General features: G+C 43.9%; 1 protein-coding gene across 1 annotated transcript in view; it reads left to right on the forward strand.

Annotated features, from left to right (window-relative positions):
- Positions 1–18,177, forward strand: part of SUSD1 (sushi domain containing 1) — an 80,142-nt gene extending 61,965 nt beyond the window's left edge. Inside the window, exons 14-17 of the mRNA XM_060237144.1 lie at positions 2,755–3,037; positions 8,550–8,589; positions 13,445–13,538; positions 17,762–18,177. Of these exons, the coding sequence (XP_060093127.1) occupies positions 2,755–3,037; positions 8,550–8,589; positions 13,445–13,538; positions 17,762–17,891 (547 nt within the window). The 3' untranslated portion in view covers positions 17,892–18,177. The remainder of the gene's footprint in view (positions 1–2,754; positions 3,038–8,549; positions 8,590–13,444; positions 13,539–17,761) is intronic.
- Positions 18,178–19,698: the final 1,521 nt, after the last annotated feature.

The raw sequence follows: 19,698 nt of genomic DNA on the forward strand, positions 1-19,698 counted from the left end.
GCTGGTCCCGGAAGGCCTTCCAGAGGCTCTGGAAGGCCTTCCGGGACCAGCGCCGGGTGCCCCGCGGCCTCCCCGCGGCCTCCGCTGGTCCCTGGAGGCCCTCCAGAGACTCTGGAGGGCCTCCAGGGACCAGCGGAGGCCGCGGGGAAGCCTTCGCTGGCCGGCGCTGGTCCCGTAAGGCCTTCCAGAGCCTCTGGAAGGCCTTCCGGGACCAGCGCCGGGTGCCCCGCGGCTTCCCCGCGGCCTCCGCTGGTCCCTGGAGGCCCTCCAGAGACTCTGGAGGGCCTCCAGGGACCAGCGGAGGCCGCGGGGAAGCCTTCGCTGGCCGGCGCTGGTCCCCGAAGGCCTTCCAGAGGCTCTGGAAGGCCTTCCGGGACCAGCGCCGGGTGCCCCGCGGCTTCCCCGCGGCCTCCGCTGGTCCCTGGAGGCCCTCCAGAGACTCTGGAGGGCCTCCAGGGACCAGCGGAGGCTGCGGGGAAGCCTTCGCTGGCCGGCGCTGGTCCCCGAAGGCCTTCCAGAGGCTCTGGAAGGCCTTCCGGGACCAGCGCCGGGTGCCCCGCGGCTTCCCCGCGGCCTCCGCTGGTCCCTGGAGGCCCTCCAGAGACTCTGGAGGGCCTCCAGGGACCAGCGGAGGCCGCGGCGAAGCCTTCGCTGGCCGGCGCTGGTCCCCGAAGGCCTTCCAGAGGCTCTGGAAGGCCTTCCGGGACCAGCGCCGGGTGCCCCGCGGCTTCCCCGCGGCCTCCGCTGGTCCCTGGAGGCCCTCCAGAGACTCTGGAGGGCCTCCAGGGACCAGCGGAGGCCGCGGGGAAGCCTTCGCTGGCCGGCGCTGGTCCCCGAAGGCTTTCCAGAGGCTCTGGAAGGCCTTCCGGGACCAGCGCCGGGTGCCCCGCGGCTTCCCCGCGGCCTCCGCTGGTCCCTGGAGGCCCTCCAGAGACTCTGGAGGGCCTCCAGGGACCAGCGGAGGCCGCGGGGAAGCCTTCGCTGGCCGGCGCTGGTCCCCGAAGGCCTTCCAGAGGCTCTGGAAGGCCTTCCGGGACCAGCGCCGGGTGCCCCGCGGCCTCTCCGCGGCCTCCGCTGGTCGCTGGAGGCCCTCCAGAGTCTCTGGAGGGCTTCCAGCGACCAGCGGAGGCCACGGAGAGGCCTCCACCACTGCCGCCGGGCCGCGGGCGCGGGCGGGGAAGGCGGGGAGTGAGGGTGGGAGCGTCCCTGCGCGTGCGCAGGGGCCCTGCGCAGGCGCAGGGACGCTCCCTCCCTCACTCCCCGCCTTCCCCGCCCGCGCCCGCGGCCCACCGGCTCCTGGGCTGCCTAAACCGGGACCTTTAATGGTCCCGGTATAGGCAGCCCGGGATCCGGGATTGGGTGGCCAGATCCGGGAATGTCCCGGGAGACCGGGACGGTCTGGCCACCCTAGAGTCTCCCTTCCATCACAAACAAGCACTCACTCTAGTTGTGAATACAGTAGGATAGCTAAAGGATATTAACAAGCATTTAAATATTAATGAACGTTTGGCCTGCAGATTGTGTTTCTGGCCTAGTCTCTAAGGGGAGAGCCAAATTTGGCTCACCTCATTCACAAATGGACTTCATTGTCTTGGACATGGCACTATGTTTCCTTCCCCTGCATGTCAGATTATCAAGACTGTAGCTGATTAAGAAATTATATAATAGTTTTCATACAAGATGGCGATGGAGTAAAAACTTGCTAGAGAGGCTTCTGTTTATTCTTATTCTAATGGTTGCTTTTAGACATATTGACTGCTTAACTGGCAGAAATGCATGTTAAGTAGTGACTTAATTGTCCCAAGGAGTTCTCTGAGGAATTTCTCTCTCTCTTTTTAAAAACTCTACTACTGTGTACCATGCATATTATAAGTCAGTTCTAGGTTTGTATTTTTGTCATGCTTTAGCAGTATACTGTAATGTGACCACATAATCATTCCCAGACTAAGCAGATGAGGATGTGTGCTTGATTTCAGTAGTCTCTGTTAAGTTGAATGGATCAAAGTTAATAGACTATGTTTAGGGGGAAATCTACTTCCCGCAAGAAATCAGGTTTACCAGAGGCAAGGGGGCAGGATTAGCCAGCACCCTAACAGTGTCCCAGCATATTGCCTTTCACATAACTATCACTTCCTCTTGAGAGGTGGGGGGAGTAATATGCGCAGGGACACTTGTCTCTGATGCTAGGTGTCCCAGCCTTCAATGGAGATGGAACCTTTGTAAGGTAGCTGCAGTGCAGCACTCTGTGTATAGTACACAAGAGATTCAATCTTCTCATTACAAAGTTCTTTTCTGTTCATGAGAACATCACTCAAGAAGGCATGGCTGTAGGAACCACCCCCCGCCCTGCTGTCTTAACATCTTCAAATGTCCCCATGGAGTGGTTGTTGTAAAAGTCATGTTTTATGTTGTGAAACATAAGTTTCACAACAGAGCCACAAAGGTGGATTTGTAATGAAGTTCTAACACTGCTGCCGCTTTTGCATATCATGTAATCTAATTATCTGAGTAGCAGAACTCCAAATCTAATGATGTGAACAGAACAAGTCCAGAGTTATGATAATATTTCTGAATACAGTTTAATAATTTGAGATTGAACATTGTTTTGTTTTATGAGTTGTAATAAGCAATTCAGTGAGGGCTAATGATAGGGAACTTGTTAACAAAGTAGTGTTCCAAAGGGAATAAGTGCCAGACATCAAATGGCAAATGAATATAAATCATTTTTCATGATGCTTTTCTATCTCATTCTAGTTCTTACCAAGTGATTGTCGTTCCCTGGAGCTCACAATGCAATGTTCCCTGGGGCCCACGATGCAACGTGAAGTGTTATTCCTTGACTACTCAAACTTACTTCAGCAATGGCACGGACTCTGATGGGTACGTGGCAGCTGAATTCCCAGCAAACGTCCTAATTAACAACGGGTCTGTCTTTGCTCTTGGAGATAGACTTTATTATGGAAAATTTTACAATGCTCCCTTGAAACAAGAAAAAGATTATTGTGTTATACTGAGGATCATCAGTGAATGGGACAAGGTAGGACCTCGTTTCTGTTTCTTGGCTTTGAACAACAAAAATATATTTAAAAGTGATCTATATAGACATACTCTGAAATCAATACTGTATAGTGCAAGCATTTCCAGACTTTCGAACTACATAAAAAACACTTAAGATGAAGACTGATGTAATGTTGATGAAGAAGTGGGCACCTTTAAAAGAGCACCCTTCCTAGTGGCATTGAGCTGTTTTGCAGGAGAAGTCAGCTATGCATTGCCACAATCCAGCATGGCAACTGAGATGTCACCCAAAACCCTTTATTACCATCAGTGCTTGGAGTAGTTTGCTCTTTTTAAAAAAGTGGTTTTAAAATTAATTAGCCAGATGTATACAGATTGTTTTTTAAAGACAGTCACCTTACTTGGGTCATGGGAGATAGGCAAAATTGATAGCTGAGCCAGCATTTCCATTCATTCACACACACTTGTGCCATTTAAGTTGCAAAGCTAACAGAAATTTGCTTCTGAGGAGACCCACTATATCTTTTAAAAAATATGTTACAACAGTTTTCACCCATCATTTGATGGAACAGAATAACTGACAGACAGGAGCATTGTTGCAGAATAACTTAAAAGCTGTCCTTTCTTTTATTTTTTGTGTGTGTTTTAATAAGATGTTATGCATTAAGAGCATTAACTAATTTAGCCTGAACTGTCTTTTGAAATGAGTTGTGGTAGATAACTTTTACCCCACTTTTAATTTTGAAACCAGTCCAAGATTTAGGGTTGGATCCAGAAGAAGAATTCAAAGAATCAGTCTTTCCTGCCTTTCCTGAGCTCCCTGCCATTTGTCTTATACGTCATCTATAAGGATTGTGAGTGCTTCAAAAGCAAAATGTACTACATAAAAGGATGCTGCTTGAGCAACAAGTGGGGAAAAAATATTTCTTCCTTCTCTGCTCAGTGCAGGCATCAAATGGAAAAGAGAAAGGTAATTGTGCCCAGTTGTGAAGATTCAATTGGGGGAGGAGGCAGGCCCTTTTTCAGGGCCATCCCCTCCCCCCAAAAAAATCAGCCCCCACTCTCAGTGCTGTCCTAAAAAGAGTTGTACCTTTCTTAAATCCATTGACTTCAACCATCTTAGAAGGGTGAAACTCTGCTCAAGATGGCACAGTTTAGACTCAGGTTAAATCAGAACTCTGCCGAGGATGGCAGTTTAGTCCCGAGGTTAAACCAAAACTTCCATTTTTTTGAAATGTCAGGTTTTTCTAATTCTTCTAAAGTCAGTCACCCTGTTCACATGGTTGACCCTTAGTAGCTGTTTTGGAAATCTGCATCACATGAATCCAGGCACACATCATTATATGCTGAAATAGGATTAATAAAATAAAAACTGAAAGTAAAATCTTATTAATATGTTAGGTTTACAGATGTGAAGATTTGACTAACAGTGGATGGTAATTGTCTGGTTCTTTCTTCTGAATTTATTTGCTTCATTCCAAGACAACTATTGTTTCCATTTCTCAAAGGCTAGGACCAGCATTTCTTGCTGCTGTTGGGGAAGAAAAAGCTACAAAATAGATTATTAATACAACAGATTGGTTCTGAACTGACTCCACTTGGGTCCCCTACTATCATCATATTAATACCTTCCTACTTTCTTTGAATTGTTCCTGGGACTCTTGTATTTTGGATTCCTTGATAATTTGTAGTCCTAGGAAAGAAATGTTCATGGTTTCACATAATAAGTTGAGTATATGTTGCTTTTGAAAGCTCAGTTGGAATACTGTGATTGGCTGGTTCACAAACTATTTATTTATTTCATTTATACTCCACCTTTCCCTCTGATGGAGACATTTGGTTTACACATTTCTGCTGTCCTCCACTTTATCCTCACAACAACAATAACCTTGTGAGGTAGGTTAGACTAAGAGTGTGTGACTGGCTCAAGGTCACCCAGTGAGGTTCCGTGGCAGAGTAGGGATTTGAAACTGGGTCTCCCAGATCATAGTCTGATACTCTAACCACTATGACACACTGGCTCTGTTGAGATATTGTGCTTTCCATGGCTTTGTTGCCCTCCATCAGTCTGCTGGTTTCATTCAGAGAATTCCTAACATGAATTTTAGAACCGGCACATTTCTGGGGTCCAAGATCACTGCAGATGGTGAAATTAAAAGAAATTAAAAGACATCTGCTCCTTGGGAGGACAGCTATGGCGAACCTGGGCAGTATAATAAAAAGTAGACATCAGCCTGCCAACAAAAGTCCATATAGTCAAAGCGATGGTATTCCCAGTAGTATGTATGGCTGTGAGAGCTGGACCATAAAGAAGGCCAAGCCCAGAAGAATAGATACTTTTGAGCTGTGGTGCTGGAGAAGACTCTTGAGAGTCCCTTGGACTGCAAGAAGATCAAATCAATCAGTCCTAAGGGAAATCAACGCAGACTGTTCCCCGGAAGGTCAGATGCTGAAACTGAAGCCCAAATACTTTGGCCACCAAATGAGAAGGGAGCACTCACTGGAGAAGACCCTGATGCTGGGAAAGACAGAAGGCAAAAGAAGAAGGGGACGGCAAAAGATGAGATGGCTGGACAGCGTTACTGATGTAACAAACACGAATTTGAGCAGACTTTGGAGGATGGTGGAAGACAGGAGGGCCTGGCGTGACTTTGGCCATGGGGTCTCAAAGGGACTTGGCTGTGCGACTGAACAACAAAAACATGTACAGTTTGCTGTAGCTAACAGATTATGTCTTTCTGTTTGTTTTAAATAGGTTCTGATATGTATCAGCACATGAGCACATTATTTAAATAACAGGACAAAAACTAAATCTTAATGTACCTATGTGATGCTATCAAGTTTTTTTTCTTGGTGCATGATTTACGTTGGAAGAGTTGCATCTTAGTTGGAGTCAATGGGCTTGTGTTTAAGATTGCAAGAAACATCAGTGCAGATTTATGCTGAATGGCCTGCATCAGTAATCTGTAAGGGGAAAATGACAGATTGCAAACTGTGACTAGTTGTATTGTACACCTGTACCAGTCCAAAAAATGAAGAATAACAGTTCACTAAAGCATTGCTACTGCTTCAGCATGAAGATCAGATGACTGTAAATCTCAGAATCCAGGAAGGAAATAGTAATGGGGAAAACATACACATTCCTAATTGTTTGCTCAAGTAAGCACACAGCTGGGAACAATCTGAACGGCTGAATGTTTTTAAAAATGTGTGAAGCCTGATCTGGCTGTGGGCTTTGTACACCAAATTACTATATTCTCCAATTCATTCTTCTCTTTATCCTGTTTCTTATTTTATAAGTCCGGATCCAGAATGCTGGGTAGCTAATTCCTCATGTCAAGGACCCTTTGGACTTAATTTCAGTTTTGCCTTGCCACATGACAAATCTGAAACAGAAGCAAGTTCCAAAAAGGACTTGTGATATGTCACGGTGGTCTAGCTTTCAAAATATAAACCAAAAAATTCTGTTGTGCATACTGAAACATTTTGTGTCTTCTAGCACAATTACAGAAATTCAGTTACAATTCCTCTGTGCCCATCTTCCTGTCACAAAGACTTTAATTTTCAATTAAAGTGTTTCGATTGAAGTGCTTGGAATTTTCAATTAAAAGTGCTTCAAAAGACTTTAGATTTCCATTTAAAGTGTTTCAAACAGTTTTTGACAAGGAGCACATTATGTTCATTCTGTGCAAGAAGTTGCGTTGGTTCTCTAAACTAGTATTTAAAAAACGTGAGCCATGTTTTTAAAATAGTAGCTAGCACACAGAACAGCTTTTAAGATAAGAGTTTTTCTTAGTCCACCCAAGTATAACTCCTTCAGGCTGAACTATTTGTTTTGCAGACCATTCTGGGTGATGAAATGCTTTCTGCAAATAAAATCAATGATGCGTACAGTTTTTCTTTCCTACAGGGGAGATTTCTTTAGATATGTGGCCTAAATGAGACGGGAGAGCATGAATGCTATGAGTTAGAACAAAATGTAGGCAATTGTAGTTGCTCTGCACTTCCAGCACTTGTATTTTTTCACCTACATAAGACGCCTCAGATATTATTTTCTCCAAATACTATCAGCCTATGTAAACAACATAAGCTCTTGGAGGATTGGCTATATCAGGGGTGTGTGGCCTAATGTGCAAATGAGTTCCTGCTACAAAAAAAAAGCCCTGGTTGTAACCTTTAATTTCTTTCAAAGGAAAAAAAAAGCGAAGATACTGTGCCAGTGCCAGTGCCAGTGGAATTGGGTGGATCCTGAGACTCCCATCTGCCAAGTGAGAGACTTTTCCATTCCAGCTTACAGAAGGGAAATTCTTCATTTAGCAGAAGGATCAAAGCAAGTTGAATTCCTTGAGAGTAAAATTCTTCCAATACATGCCTGCCAAGTATGGATGTTTGCATGGCCTGGATCCAAGGATTAGCATAATTAGTTCTGGATGTCCAAGGGAGTTCCTGATGTGTTCTTTTTGAGCAGTGTCCTATGTATAGCAAATCCCATTTGACAGTTAAAAGAATTCCCAGAACAGTTTGTGATGTGCCAAGGAGTCTGACATTTCAATGGAAACCAATTTGAGAAGAAAAAAAAAATATATATGGGCAGACCCAAGCTCTGGGGTGCAGATGGCAATAGTAGCACTTTGGCCGCTGCCACTGTACTTAGCAGTGTACATCATTAGCATGTTTAGAGTCATACCAAAGGAGACTGAGATCATGAATCTCCCAACATTTTTGGAATGTGAGGGTTTTTTTCCTCAAGAAAGGAAAAAAGACTGGCACCTATCTTTTTTTTCCCTCCTAAGAGCAAATAACTATGCCATGGAGGAACTATTTTGATTGAGGAAACTGTGAGGTAGGTACAGTAGTCCCCTGTGCAAACACTGAGTTGTTACCAACCCATGGGGTGATGTCACATCATGATGTTTTCTTGGCAGACTTTTCACAGGATGGTTTGCCATTGCCTTCCCCAGTCATCTACACTTTACCCCCAGCGAGCTGGGTACTTATTTTACTGACCTTGGAAGGATGGAAGGCTGAATCAACCTTGAGCCAGCTACCTGAACCCAGCTTCCACCGAGATTGAACTCAGGTTGTGAACAGAGCTTGGACTGCAGTACTGCAGCTTACCACTCTGCACCACAGGGTACGGCGGTGAGGTACAAAGAGTTAAACTCTCTTCTACAGCCCCAAGCCAAGTCAAGCCTCCCAGCTGCGGTGAACATCTCTGAAACGCTGGATGCAATCTGTTCCTGGATCTCCCAGTGTCTCATCTGTTTTGACCTTTGGTGTATCAACTGTGGAAGATTATAGCTCTGCCTGTTGAATAAACAGGACTTGAGCTGCCGTTAATAAGTTGCAGCAAAAGACAGATGGTCACAATAACATTTCCTACCTGCAAAAATTTCTCCCAGGGTCAGATTTACACAGTAATAACATTATGCAGAATTAGGATCTGATTTCCTGATGTTTATTTAAAAAAAAAACTTTTAAAAGCCTTTTAGGAAAACAGTGCTGCAGATTGTTTATTTTTTGTTTCTCAGGTGAGAACACAGTCCTGCATAGCCTGGGCCGAAATTAAAGGTACGTGTTGTTGGAGGTTTTTTCCAGTTTATTGAAAAAGTGGCATTGCTAGCTACATCCTGCTATAAAAATAATAGACTTTGTGGCTTTTGATTTTTGCATTGCACTACAAAAGAGGCAGAGCTGGAAATGCGATGAATGAGGGGGGGACAGAACAAATTGGAAGGTCTACACTAATGTTTGTGATGGTAATATAGCTAATATGTTTGGCTGAGTTACTAAATCAACAACACTCTTAGGACCTAACTATGGGCGTTTTCGCACTCACCTTCAGCCGGCGCGACCCCCCTCTTCACCGCGCAGGATCTGTGCGGATTTCGCACGTAAAGCCGCGGAGCAGCCAGAAGAGCCGGAAACTCCCGGCGCTTTTGCGGCGCAAACGTAAACTGCCAAAAAGCAGTTTCCGTTTGCGCGGCTTTTGCACCGGGAGTTTCCGGCTCTTTCGGCCGCTCCGAGGCTTTAAGTGCGAAATCCGCGCAGATCCTGCGCGGTGAAGAGGGGCGTCGCGCCGGCTGAAGGTGAGTGCGAAAACGCTCTATATGTTAAGTGTGACAAGAACACTTAACTCAGCTCAGATACTCCATCACTTGGTGTGGCTCCAAGTGCAACAAGAAGGCAGAAAGGTATTTTGCCTTCTCCGCTCCCTCCCCGCACTGTTTTCTGTAGCAGAAACAGCTGCCCTAGTGCCTGTTTGTCCCTTCCTTGGACTCTGTGTATCCTGGACCCTTCTTTGGCTGTTTCCACTAGGGAAAATGGCACAGGAGAGAAGGCAGAAGCCCTTTTACCTCACTTTCAAGCCCTTGGAGCCACACTGAGCAACTGTTTGTATATCTCCTGATGGCACGTCACTGATGGTATGCATGACTGGGAGTTTGGTCATGGGATTCCTGACCTGGCTTACATCCCATCTATCACATAGATAGGCTCTTGGGACTTTCGATGTTTATGAAATGCTTGCCCAGTGGAACATTTAAATTTTGCCCCCTCTCCATTGCACTGTAACTGCCCACCCAATGCCTTATCACAAGCTGCTTTTAAAACTTCCCCCAGTTTCAGCAGAAGTTTGCTCTGAACCAAAAAGAATTGATGATTGAGAAACATAAGTTCCAGACCTTCCTAAGTATGGATCAGTATGCTGAGCTGATGTGTGTGACTGGCCCAAGGTCACCCAACAAGCTTCCATAGCAGAGTGGGGATTTGAATCTAGGTCTCCCAGATTCTAGTCCAACCACAATACCATACTGGCTGTTGTCAAGCGTAGGTCTGTATCCAACTTCACAAGAAGAGAGGAGAGCCAGTTTGGTATAGTGGTTAAGTGTGCAGACTCTTATCTGGGAGAACCGGGTTTGATTCCCCACTCCTCCACTTGCACCTGCTAGCATGGCCTTGGGTCAGCCATAGCTCTGGCAGAGGTTGTCCTTGAAAGGGCAGCTGCTGTGAGAGCCCTCTCCAGCCCCACCCACCTCACAGGGTGTCTGTTGTGGGGGAGGAAGGTAAAGGAGATTGTGAGCCGCTCTGAGACTCTTCGGAGTGGAGGGCGGGATAGAAATCCAATATCATTATCATCATTATCAAGAAATCATAAGTGCCCTTAAGTTTTCTTGAGATGGGGCAGCTATTTTTGCTGATTCCCTCCTCTAGCTGCACTTCATTGAACACCCCCCTCCCCAGTTTTTTTCCTGCAGGTCAGTGAACCCTTGGGGGAGGGAACAGAATGAAGGGTCTATAGTGGAAGAGGGGGATTAGTAAAAATTGTCACTCCCTTCTTAAGAAAACTTAAGTGTCTTCATCGTTTGAATGGATTTGGGCCATGGTCAGGGAATTTTGTGCTTCTCATACACATATAGACCCAATTTTTATTGGCAGCACACTGTGCAAGGAGAGGGAGCTTCAGTTTCCCACCTGTACAATTTTTGCTACTTGAAGTTGCACCAGGGAGCCAGTACATTTCCCCAGTGGGGCAAACAGCAGCTGTCCTGGGCTGTTTTGGGTCTGGAAAACTTGGTGGAAAGAGTTAAGCCCCCTCTCCTTGTATATCCAATAGAAATTGGGTCTTCATGCACCTTGGAACCATTGAACTCCCAGAACATACCTGCCAGCTGATCCAAGGATTTATCCAAAGAAAGCGTACTGAATAATTCAGCCCACAGTCAAACTGAGATCCACAGTTTTTTTGGAAGGACAAAAGTGTAAAGCCTTCTCAGTTTTCTGAGAATGGGGGCTTGGACAGTAAACCCCAGGAGAAGGAGGCAGAATCAGCTTTTTTCTTTTGAAGTTGCCACCATTCTCAGGGCCAAACTAAGCATTACTGTGTCACATGGACACACAAGAAGCTGCCTTATACTGAATCAGACCATCAGTCCCTCCAAGGCAGTTTTGTCTACTCAGACTGGCAGCAGCTCTCCAGGATCTCAGGTTGAGGTCTTTCACATCACCTACTGCCTGGTCCTTTTAACTGGAGATTCCGGGAGTTGAACCTGGGACCTTCTGCATGCCAGGCAGATGCTCTACCCCTGAGCCACAGCCCCATCCAATGATTCTGATGAATGCTGCCACTATTTTAGCTCTGAACTCTGAGCATTCAAAAATGCCACAAAGGCCCTTAGGACCCACAGAACTACAGGCCCCCTGCATGCCTTTTCAAGTGCCAAAACAACCATGGGAAGGGCTGCTTCAGCACTTGAAAAAGAGCTGGGCAATGGGGGAACACCTAGACCTGTAATTTATAATGTAGCCATCAGCCATTTTCAGATGTTCTCAGAACACTAGCCAGAAAACACAGTAATTGGTTACTGGTCTTTCCCCCATTTTTTGTGGGGGGAGGAATACTGACAGAGGAATATTTCTGGACAAGACACTTATACGGTGCTTGTAGTTTGGCATTTGCCCTGTTATTGTTGCATGCAAGCACTGTTTCTTGGCAAAAGGCTTCTTCCCAGAGACAGATTCAGCAGAAATAAAGAAAAATGCTACATCTGCCCACACTGCATTATGTAGCCCTGCTTTTTTTGGGGGGGGGTACCCAAGAGAAACCAGATTTTCAGGCATCTTTTCATTTTATCAGCTTTTATTCCCCATTACTACAAATAGGCATCATTAGCAAGCTCAGCACACTTCCAAGTCTGGGAGCTCAATGCTTATGATAAATTCTGGTTTTTATGCAGATGGCATTTGTTGTTGTTTTTTTTTCAAATAAATTGTACAGTATTTTGCCTCAGGAGAGATGTGCATGTATCTGTCCAGAAGTATATTGTAATTTTGTCCTGATTAGCCATTTGTTCAGATTTCAATCAATGTTTTATTACTAGTCCAACCCCCCACTGCACTGTAGAACTAGGCAATACCAGCTGTCCATCTACTCCAAAAGTCTGTTGCAAGACAGGGCTATTTAATGTGCCCCCCCCCACCAGCCCATTAGACCACTCACCATCAGTGAATAAGTACTGTGGAGAGAGTGCAAGGACTGCTTTCCTTTCTGGAGCAAACTTAGCATAAAGCTTGTTACTTGAGGATTAACATGTGGATTTTGCTGCCAGACGGTGTCATGATGGTCACAGGCATAAAGGGCTTTAAAAGGGGATTAGAAAGATTTATAGAAGACAGATCTATCAGTGGCTACTAGCCACTGAATACCAGTGCAAGGAGGCAACACCACTGTGTGATATAGGATACTGGACTAGATGAACTACTGGTCTGACTCAGCAAGGCTCTTCTTATATTCTTAAAACCCTGTGGTCACCTCCTCTTCATTCAGGTTCCCCTTCACCATGGAGAGGTTTTAAGGTTAAATGCTTTGTATGGTGGAGAGATTAATTGCAACTCACCTTGCACTCAAGAATGTATATAGAGAGCCAGTTCGGTGTAGTGGTGAAGTGTGCAGACTCTTTGAGATAACTGGGTTTGATTTCCCACTCCTCCACTGGCACCTGCTGGAATGGCCTTGGGTCAGCCATAGCTCTCGGAGAGTTGTTCTTGAAAGGGAACCTTCTGTGAGAGCCCTCTCAGCCCCACCTACCTCAAGGGTGTTTGTTGCGGGGGAGGAAGATAAAGGCGATTGTGAGCTACTCTGAGATTCAGAGTGGAGGGCGGGATATAGATCCAATATCTCCTTATTCTTCTTAAAGCAGCAGATATGTTTTGTAAGAATGCAAATTCTAGGCCTGTAAGACAGTCCTCTTCCGGTTGGCATACAACTGACCGGCATCTGAATATTTTAAGGAAGACTGTGGGATAGCACGCTGATGAATTGTGTTTATTTTATTGTGTAAATTATTAATGTATTTTAATTCTTAATTTTATTGTTAGAATTTTTGTGTTGTGAGCCACCCTGAGCCCGCTTCGGTGGGGTAGGGCGGGATATAAATCGAATGAAATAAAATAAATAATAAATTATTTGTACTGATGGGGCATACCTAAAATTTCTCAGCAGAGCAAATGGCAGTGCCCTAGGGCAGTTTCAGGTGAGGGGAGGCACAAGCCCCCCTCTCCTGATCCAAATCAGTACCGTGCATGCTTTGAAATTACCATTTCTCAGCATGGACCTGATCGCACACACCCAGGGGAAATGTAATTTCTCATTGCGCCTTCAGGAGTTGCTTTTTGGGGGTCACACAAGGCTGTAGCAGGAGGAGAATGAGGCAGCTCTAGCCTATTGTTAATATAATTTCTTTACTGGGTCACTGGCTGTTTGTTGCCTAGCCAGTTCCGTTGCTGCCTGATGAAGCAGTAAATCCGTATTTTGAGTTTTTCCTTAGTATTTTTAATTTCACTCATCTCCAGACAATGAATCACAAGACTAAGCGGAATAATTTGGTAGCTGTCCACTTTAGTTATTCAATTTTTCCCCCCCTTTCAGATGTATCATCCAAGCCACAGCATGTGACTGCTGTTATGTTGGGGTCAGTTGCTGCTCTTTGCTCCATCCTGTTACTATCATTCTTCGCAGCACGGTATGTAACGCTCAGTGTTAACTCCAGCTGTTTTCATCTTTCTGCTAGAGTTGGGTCTTTACAAAAGAATGAGCAATATGACAGCTGTAGAATTCAAAGGGCAGTCACAGTGAGTGTTTCACTTACAGTCCAAGCTCAGCTTGCAGCTTCTGTAACAGACATGCAATAGCATCAGGCCTTTTTTTTTGGGTAGCAGGAATTCCTTTGCATATTAGTCCACACACCCCCTGATGTCGCCAGTCCTCCTAAGAGCCCTGTAAGCTCTTGGATGATTGGCTAGATCACTGGGGTATTGCCTAATATGCAAAGGAGTTCCTGCTACCCAAAAAGCCCCTGAATAGCATCATGCTGAATGCTGGTGGAGTGAACAGCAGTCCATGATTTCTGCCAGCTTTCAATCTGGCCCCACCCTTTGTCTTGCAAGAGAACTGTCTTTTTTGATTAAAGTAGCCAAACTATATTTACATCATCCTTCATCTTAGTCAAAATCGTTACAAACGTTTTATAAAGTGATGCTGGTGATTGGCTGCCTGGTTGGAGAGGATATGTGTCGGTGATGTTATTGGTGCTATCTGGTAGCCACCTATTACAGAGGGTTCTAGTTGACCATGCTGAACATGTCTAGAACAATGGTTGCTGTCAAGCAATGCATGTCTGACAGCAACAGCCCTCTTGAAAATTACTTATTTTTCAACTTTCTTGAAGCTTCTATTTGAGAGATGTGAAAGAGAAACAGTCTTTTCATTTTCATGGATCATAATATTTAAAAATTATCTGGAGACTTAAATATGTCTTCATATAATTCTGTTAATACTTATGCAAGTATCTAAAATCCCCTACCTCTGCCACAGCTTTATATGTTTCCAACAAAGAAATATGTAGATGGAGGTTCCATTTCCATCCTCACATCTTACTCGAGAAGCATTGATTTTACTTGGGAATTATGGACAGCTCATTAATTTAAGCTGCTCATTTGGTATTTGAAATAGCATAGTGTGAGACAGACCTTTGTTGGGTCTACGAAGAAAGAGGATTATTTGTTATTTTTAACAAATATGTTAATTAGATTCTCATGATGAAAATTCCAAAGCAGACTTCCCAAAAGTGGCATTTTGCTTTTAATGTGAATTGGCCAGAAAAGCAACATGAATTTCCTCCTGGCAGTATGTTACACAATAAATGTAACAATTAAAAACCTTCAGGTGGGTAAAAACTTTGGAGTAATACATTTTAAGGGTTGTTGTTTGTTTTTATTTTAAAATGCAAATTCTTGAGTTCAGTATACTTGATAAATTCCAGAAGGGTAGCCAATTTTGTCCATTGCATCCAATACAATAAAGAGTTTTGCAGTGTCTTAAAAGACTAATCAATTTATTGTGGCATATGCTGTGACATCCTTGATGGCTTCTTAGCAGAACAATGGGATAAATATTTCCTAAATGAAGTAAATTTTCTGAGGCAAAGCCCATTTTATCATACATATTCAACATCCAGTGAAGTCGTTTCTGATCCACCAAAGCTTATGCCACAATAAAGAAGTTAATCTTTACCACAGGGCTTGACATATCCCAGGTGTCAGGGTGCCATGGTGCCTAGAAATTTCATGGCGTTTTTGTCAGTCACTTATTGTAGATGCCTCTTGGTGATTCTAAGTAGAAGGCTTATTTAGTTGAGTGACAGAAATTGGGTTTTTTGTTGTGATGGCAATCAAGGTTAGACCAATACACTACAACATTTTTTATTAGAGCTTTAAAGAAATGACAAGCAATTGTGAAGGGTTTAGGATTGGTTTATGTGGTAGCAATGATTAGAAAGTGTAGTTGTTACAATATAAAATATAAAACCCTGAAGGCTGCAAAATAAGGCCTGCTCTAAGGTACCAAAAGACTATTCAATGAATAAATTTAACTGTGGTTCAAGACAGGACAAGATTTTCCTTGGTACAGATGATAAGTGACTGATGCATTTAGTGTGAAGGAAGTATCTGGAAATCAATGGAGGGAGAGGGAAAGCTTTGCACCTTTGATTTCCCTGCCTGTATCTTATTAGCAGTACCATTTCTACTTGTTTTAACTGAACAGTATGTTGTTTTTATCAAGGACTTCTGGTTCTGGTTAGTTGGTTGGCCTGAAGTATACATTAAAATCTGCCTAACACATTTTTATCCTGTCTTTTCTCCAAGGAACAATGTGCATGTTTATCTTCTCCTCCATTTTATCCTCACAACAACATAGTGGGGTAGGTCAGGCTAATGGGAGCAATCCAAAGCAGTTCTACACAGAAACAGGTCTCCATTTTATTTAGTGCGGCTTACTCCCAGGGAAGTACCGGTGATTGTCACAAAGATCACCCAGTGTACTTCAAGTTTCAACTGGAGGCTTGAACCATGGTCTTCACAGTCCTAGTAGTCCAACACTGTAACTCCTATGTCATGTTGGCTCTCCAGGAAGGTGGCCCAGATGAGGTCAGGTGCTTCTTTCTCTTGAGAACTCTGATCTTAATTTGTGTAACTGTTCAACAGAATGGAAAAAAAATCTAAGTGACCCATTAGAACACTAAATGACTGAGCTTCTGTGCACATTATCCGATTTGTTGCTGGGCATTCTTTTTGGCAAGGGTGCTACAGATCAAATCTAGAGTGCCAGTACACTGCATATGCCTTGGTGCATTTTGTTTCTGGTCTACTGAGCTGGAAAGCAGGAACAACACTGTAGAAGTAGGAGGCAGGACCACAACTCTTGTTTCTGTGCCAGAGCCAGACCAGTGGATTTACCTTTTCCCATGTAAACTTGCCACAACCTCCAACTGCCTGTTGCCTCTGGTGACTTTCATGCTACTGATTGACCACCCACACTCAACTGGTTCCAGTAAAATCTAGTGAAAGAGTAGGCTTCCAACCTTGTGAAATGGGACCCACTTTCATACTTATTGCACATTTCAGCACTCGCTTACCAAGTAACTTCATACTCCATTGTGTTTCCCTAAAATAAAATAGTTAGCAGTGTTCAAGTTCATGTTTTATTTTGTTATGTTTAGTACTTACATAGTGTTACTGAGGAGCAGGGTGTATTTCAGTTGCATTTTGTAGAGTGTGCAGAGGCAAACTCAAATTTGCTATCAATCTGCCCAACACTGTGTTCTCTCAACTCTTTCTTCCTCATCATCCATTCTGGACTTATGACCCATCTGCAGTTGTGAAAGAATTCTGTCCCATTTTTGGGACCCAACCTGCAGTTTTCAGAACATTTTAAGGATATCATAACTTTTAAGGGATATATACATATGATTCTCAATCAATTTTATACCACTAGATGACTTATCAGTTAAGCCTCATTTAACCATGTGGAAAAAATGGTAGAATTCTAAACTGTGCTGCTTCAAACTGCGGATAAAGAAAGGGATGCTGTTTTTTAACGCATTCCCAAATACAAAAAATTACCTGCATAAAAGAGAGAGAGAGAGAGAGGTTCTGGCCCAGCTCTCTGGTTTTCTGTTCTTGCTTTCTTTTGGGGAAGGGGAGAATATTAAAAAATTTAGTTCATTCAGCATGTATCATGACACAGTATTATATACTTGCTCAAAACCCTACCATCTTGTTCGCTCATGTGTTTGTATATTTGTGCTGTTTCAACTTATGACACAGTTTTTTAGGATAATAGATCTATGCTGAACCCTTGAGCATCCATTAATAGGGTCTCTCCCCCTTTTTAATGGGATGATTTGTAAATGCAGTTTGTTTTTCTTGTTTAATTAAGATTTTAGTGAGATCTCTTGACACTTGCATTGTTTGCATGAATTATTTACAAGGATTATTTGTGCACAATATTTTTATTGATGTGTTATTTTATAACACCTCCCCCTGAGTAAGAGCACCTAACATCAGTTCTGCTGTAAACTCCTGAGCCCTCTCCCTCAAATGTTTGTTCAGAGAGAGGAGGGGTCAATAGACCTTTAGTACAGCATAGGGGGTGAAGTGAGAGTCTGCAGTGGAAGGGGGGGATTAGCAGAAACCATTGCCCCCACATCAGCAAGCAGAAATGCCATCATGTTGGAAGAACTGCAGGGTTGGATACACTACAGTGACAGAACTTGCAGCTTTCAGGGGGGTTATAGCTTTGCCCTTCTGCTATTACAGTATTTCAGTTGTAATTGGGGGGGGGATTCCCCCCCCCCCTCTTTCCACTACCTTCCTCTAACCTGTTATTTGGCTCTTATCTGTACAGCACAGCAGTACAAACATCACAGGCTGCTCTAGCTAAAAGGATGTTGTCCAATGAGGTTCGACTTTTATCTACCACCAAGCAGACTATTATGTTACCTTCTCCAGTGACTCAGACTTTCTCCCGTGTCTGATGTGTACATCTACCAATCACTTGGACAACAATGAAAGAAGACATGAGAGGGCCTGGAACTGTCCAGCCGTCCAAGTTCACCCAGGAATATAGAACAAACAAATCCATCCACAGAATGTCAACCACTGCCTTTGTAGCTGGGAGCAAAATGATATGTTTTTATTTCCTCATTTCTTTCTCTTTTGTTCCGAAACTGTCCGCAGTGAAATGTGTGGACACCTAGTGTTAACATCTCAGAGACTGTTACAGCTAATACAGTATTCGTTTGAGTGGCTTCTTCCCATCAATCCTTCCCCTTGTCCTTCATTGCAGGAGGCTGTATCAGATCACTAGACAAAAAGCAGGCACACAAAAAAAACCTAGTTCAACATTGTCTTGAACATCCTGGAAGGTATAGTCCTAAGGGGCTGGCTACAGAAACAGTAAAAGGACAAACTTTCCTTATTTCAGAAAAACTCTACAGCACTGCATGATGCAGTGACATCACTTCCCATTACACAGCTGAAAGGGACATCACAACATTGCATGATGTCATTTCTCCAGGTCTCTGCTGCCCTAGTCTGCTGCCACTTACCAGTGCTAGGCAGGCAACCCTACCATGAAGTGAAGGTGTGTGTATATCACAGTCCTAACAAAGGATGCAAACAGAGCAATCCTATGTCTGTATATGCATAAGTAAGTCCCACTTCATTCAATGGATGTTACCTTTATATTACAAAGTTTTCATGTACAGTCACCTGGAACAAAAGCAGCTAGCCTGCGATAGGCAATTTTTGACAGTAGACATTTTTCTTGCCTTGGCTAACAAAACATCACCAAGCAGGTAATCTGGCTAGCTTTGCTGGCAGTGGATGAGAAGAAATATTCAAACTGTTTTATGTGCATTGTGGTGAGATCTCTTTATTTGGTTTCAAACAGAAAGGGGCCTTGCATGTTCTGACCAAACAGCTCTTTTGGTCAGAGATTTGTGAATATAACAGGAGCATTTGAAGGTGTTCTCAGTCATCAGAACTATCCTCAAGTTCATGCAACTGGAGAGAGAGGAAATTGTGTGTCACAGATCAAGCAGCTCTGCCAGAAATTTCTGGCGTCCCATCTCAGCACTTTCAGCTTGAGTTGCTTGGTTGTTACATTTGGAATCCTGTGTGTGTGTGGAGGAGGCTACTATTCATCTATCTTGGCATCCATCTTTTTGCTTTTAACTATTTGTTTTTACAATAGTTTCAAATAAGTGATCTTGCTATATTGAAATGAGGTTTCAAGAGGTATTAAAAGTGTATTACATACTGATAATATTCTTGCTCCCCTCCCCAACCTTTGAAAGTAAAAGACGAGGATGGGAGATTGCTGAGTTGCAAGTCATTACAGCACTCAGGACAATGGAACCACCGGGGCTTAACAGAAATATTGGTTTCTTATCTCACGGCACATGCTAAAGTCATTCAGTTCTTGTATTTGTTTGTAAACTGTTTTATTATGCTGTATGCTATTTTGCTGCTATTCATAGGTCTTACCAATTACCTTCATCCAGTTTTTACTATAGTTACTGCTCAGTTACTTATGCATCTTGACATTAATTGACCCTTCCTGGCAACATCCTCCTTATCCTCCTCTTGTAATGATTGGAAATTTCTGCTTCAATATATCTGAAGAAAGGACCATGCACATGAAAGCTTTTACCCAGGATAAAACTTTGTTGGGCTTAAAGGTACCACTGGACTCAAAGTTTGTTCAATCTTAGACTTGTTTAGGTTGAGTGCTCCCTCTTGTCAGGACGTTCCTTTGGTGACAGAGAAGACCAGCATTTT

The sequence above is a fragment of the Heteronotia binoei genome, chromosome 4, assembly GCF_032191835.1.
Source record: "Heteronotia binoei isolate CCM8104 ecotype False Entrance Well chromosome 4, APGP_CSIRO_Hbin_v1, whole genome shotgun sequence".
Classification (NCBI taxonomy): domain Eukaryota; kingdom Metazoa; phylum Chordata; class Lepidosauria; order Squamata; family Gekkonidae; genus Heteronotia; species Heteronotia binoei.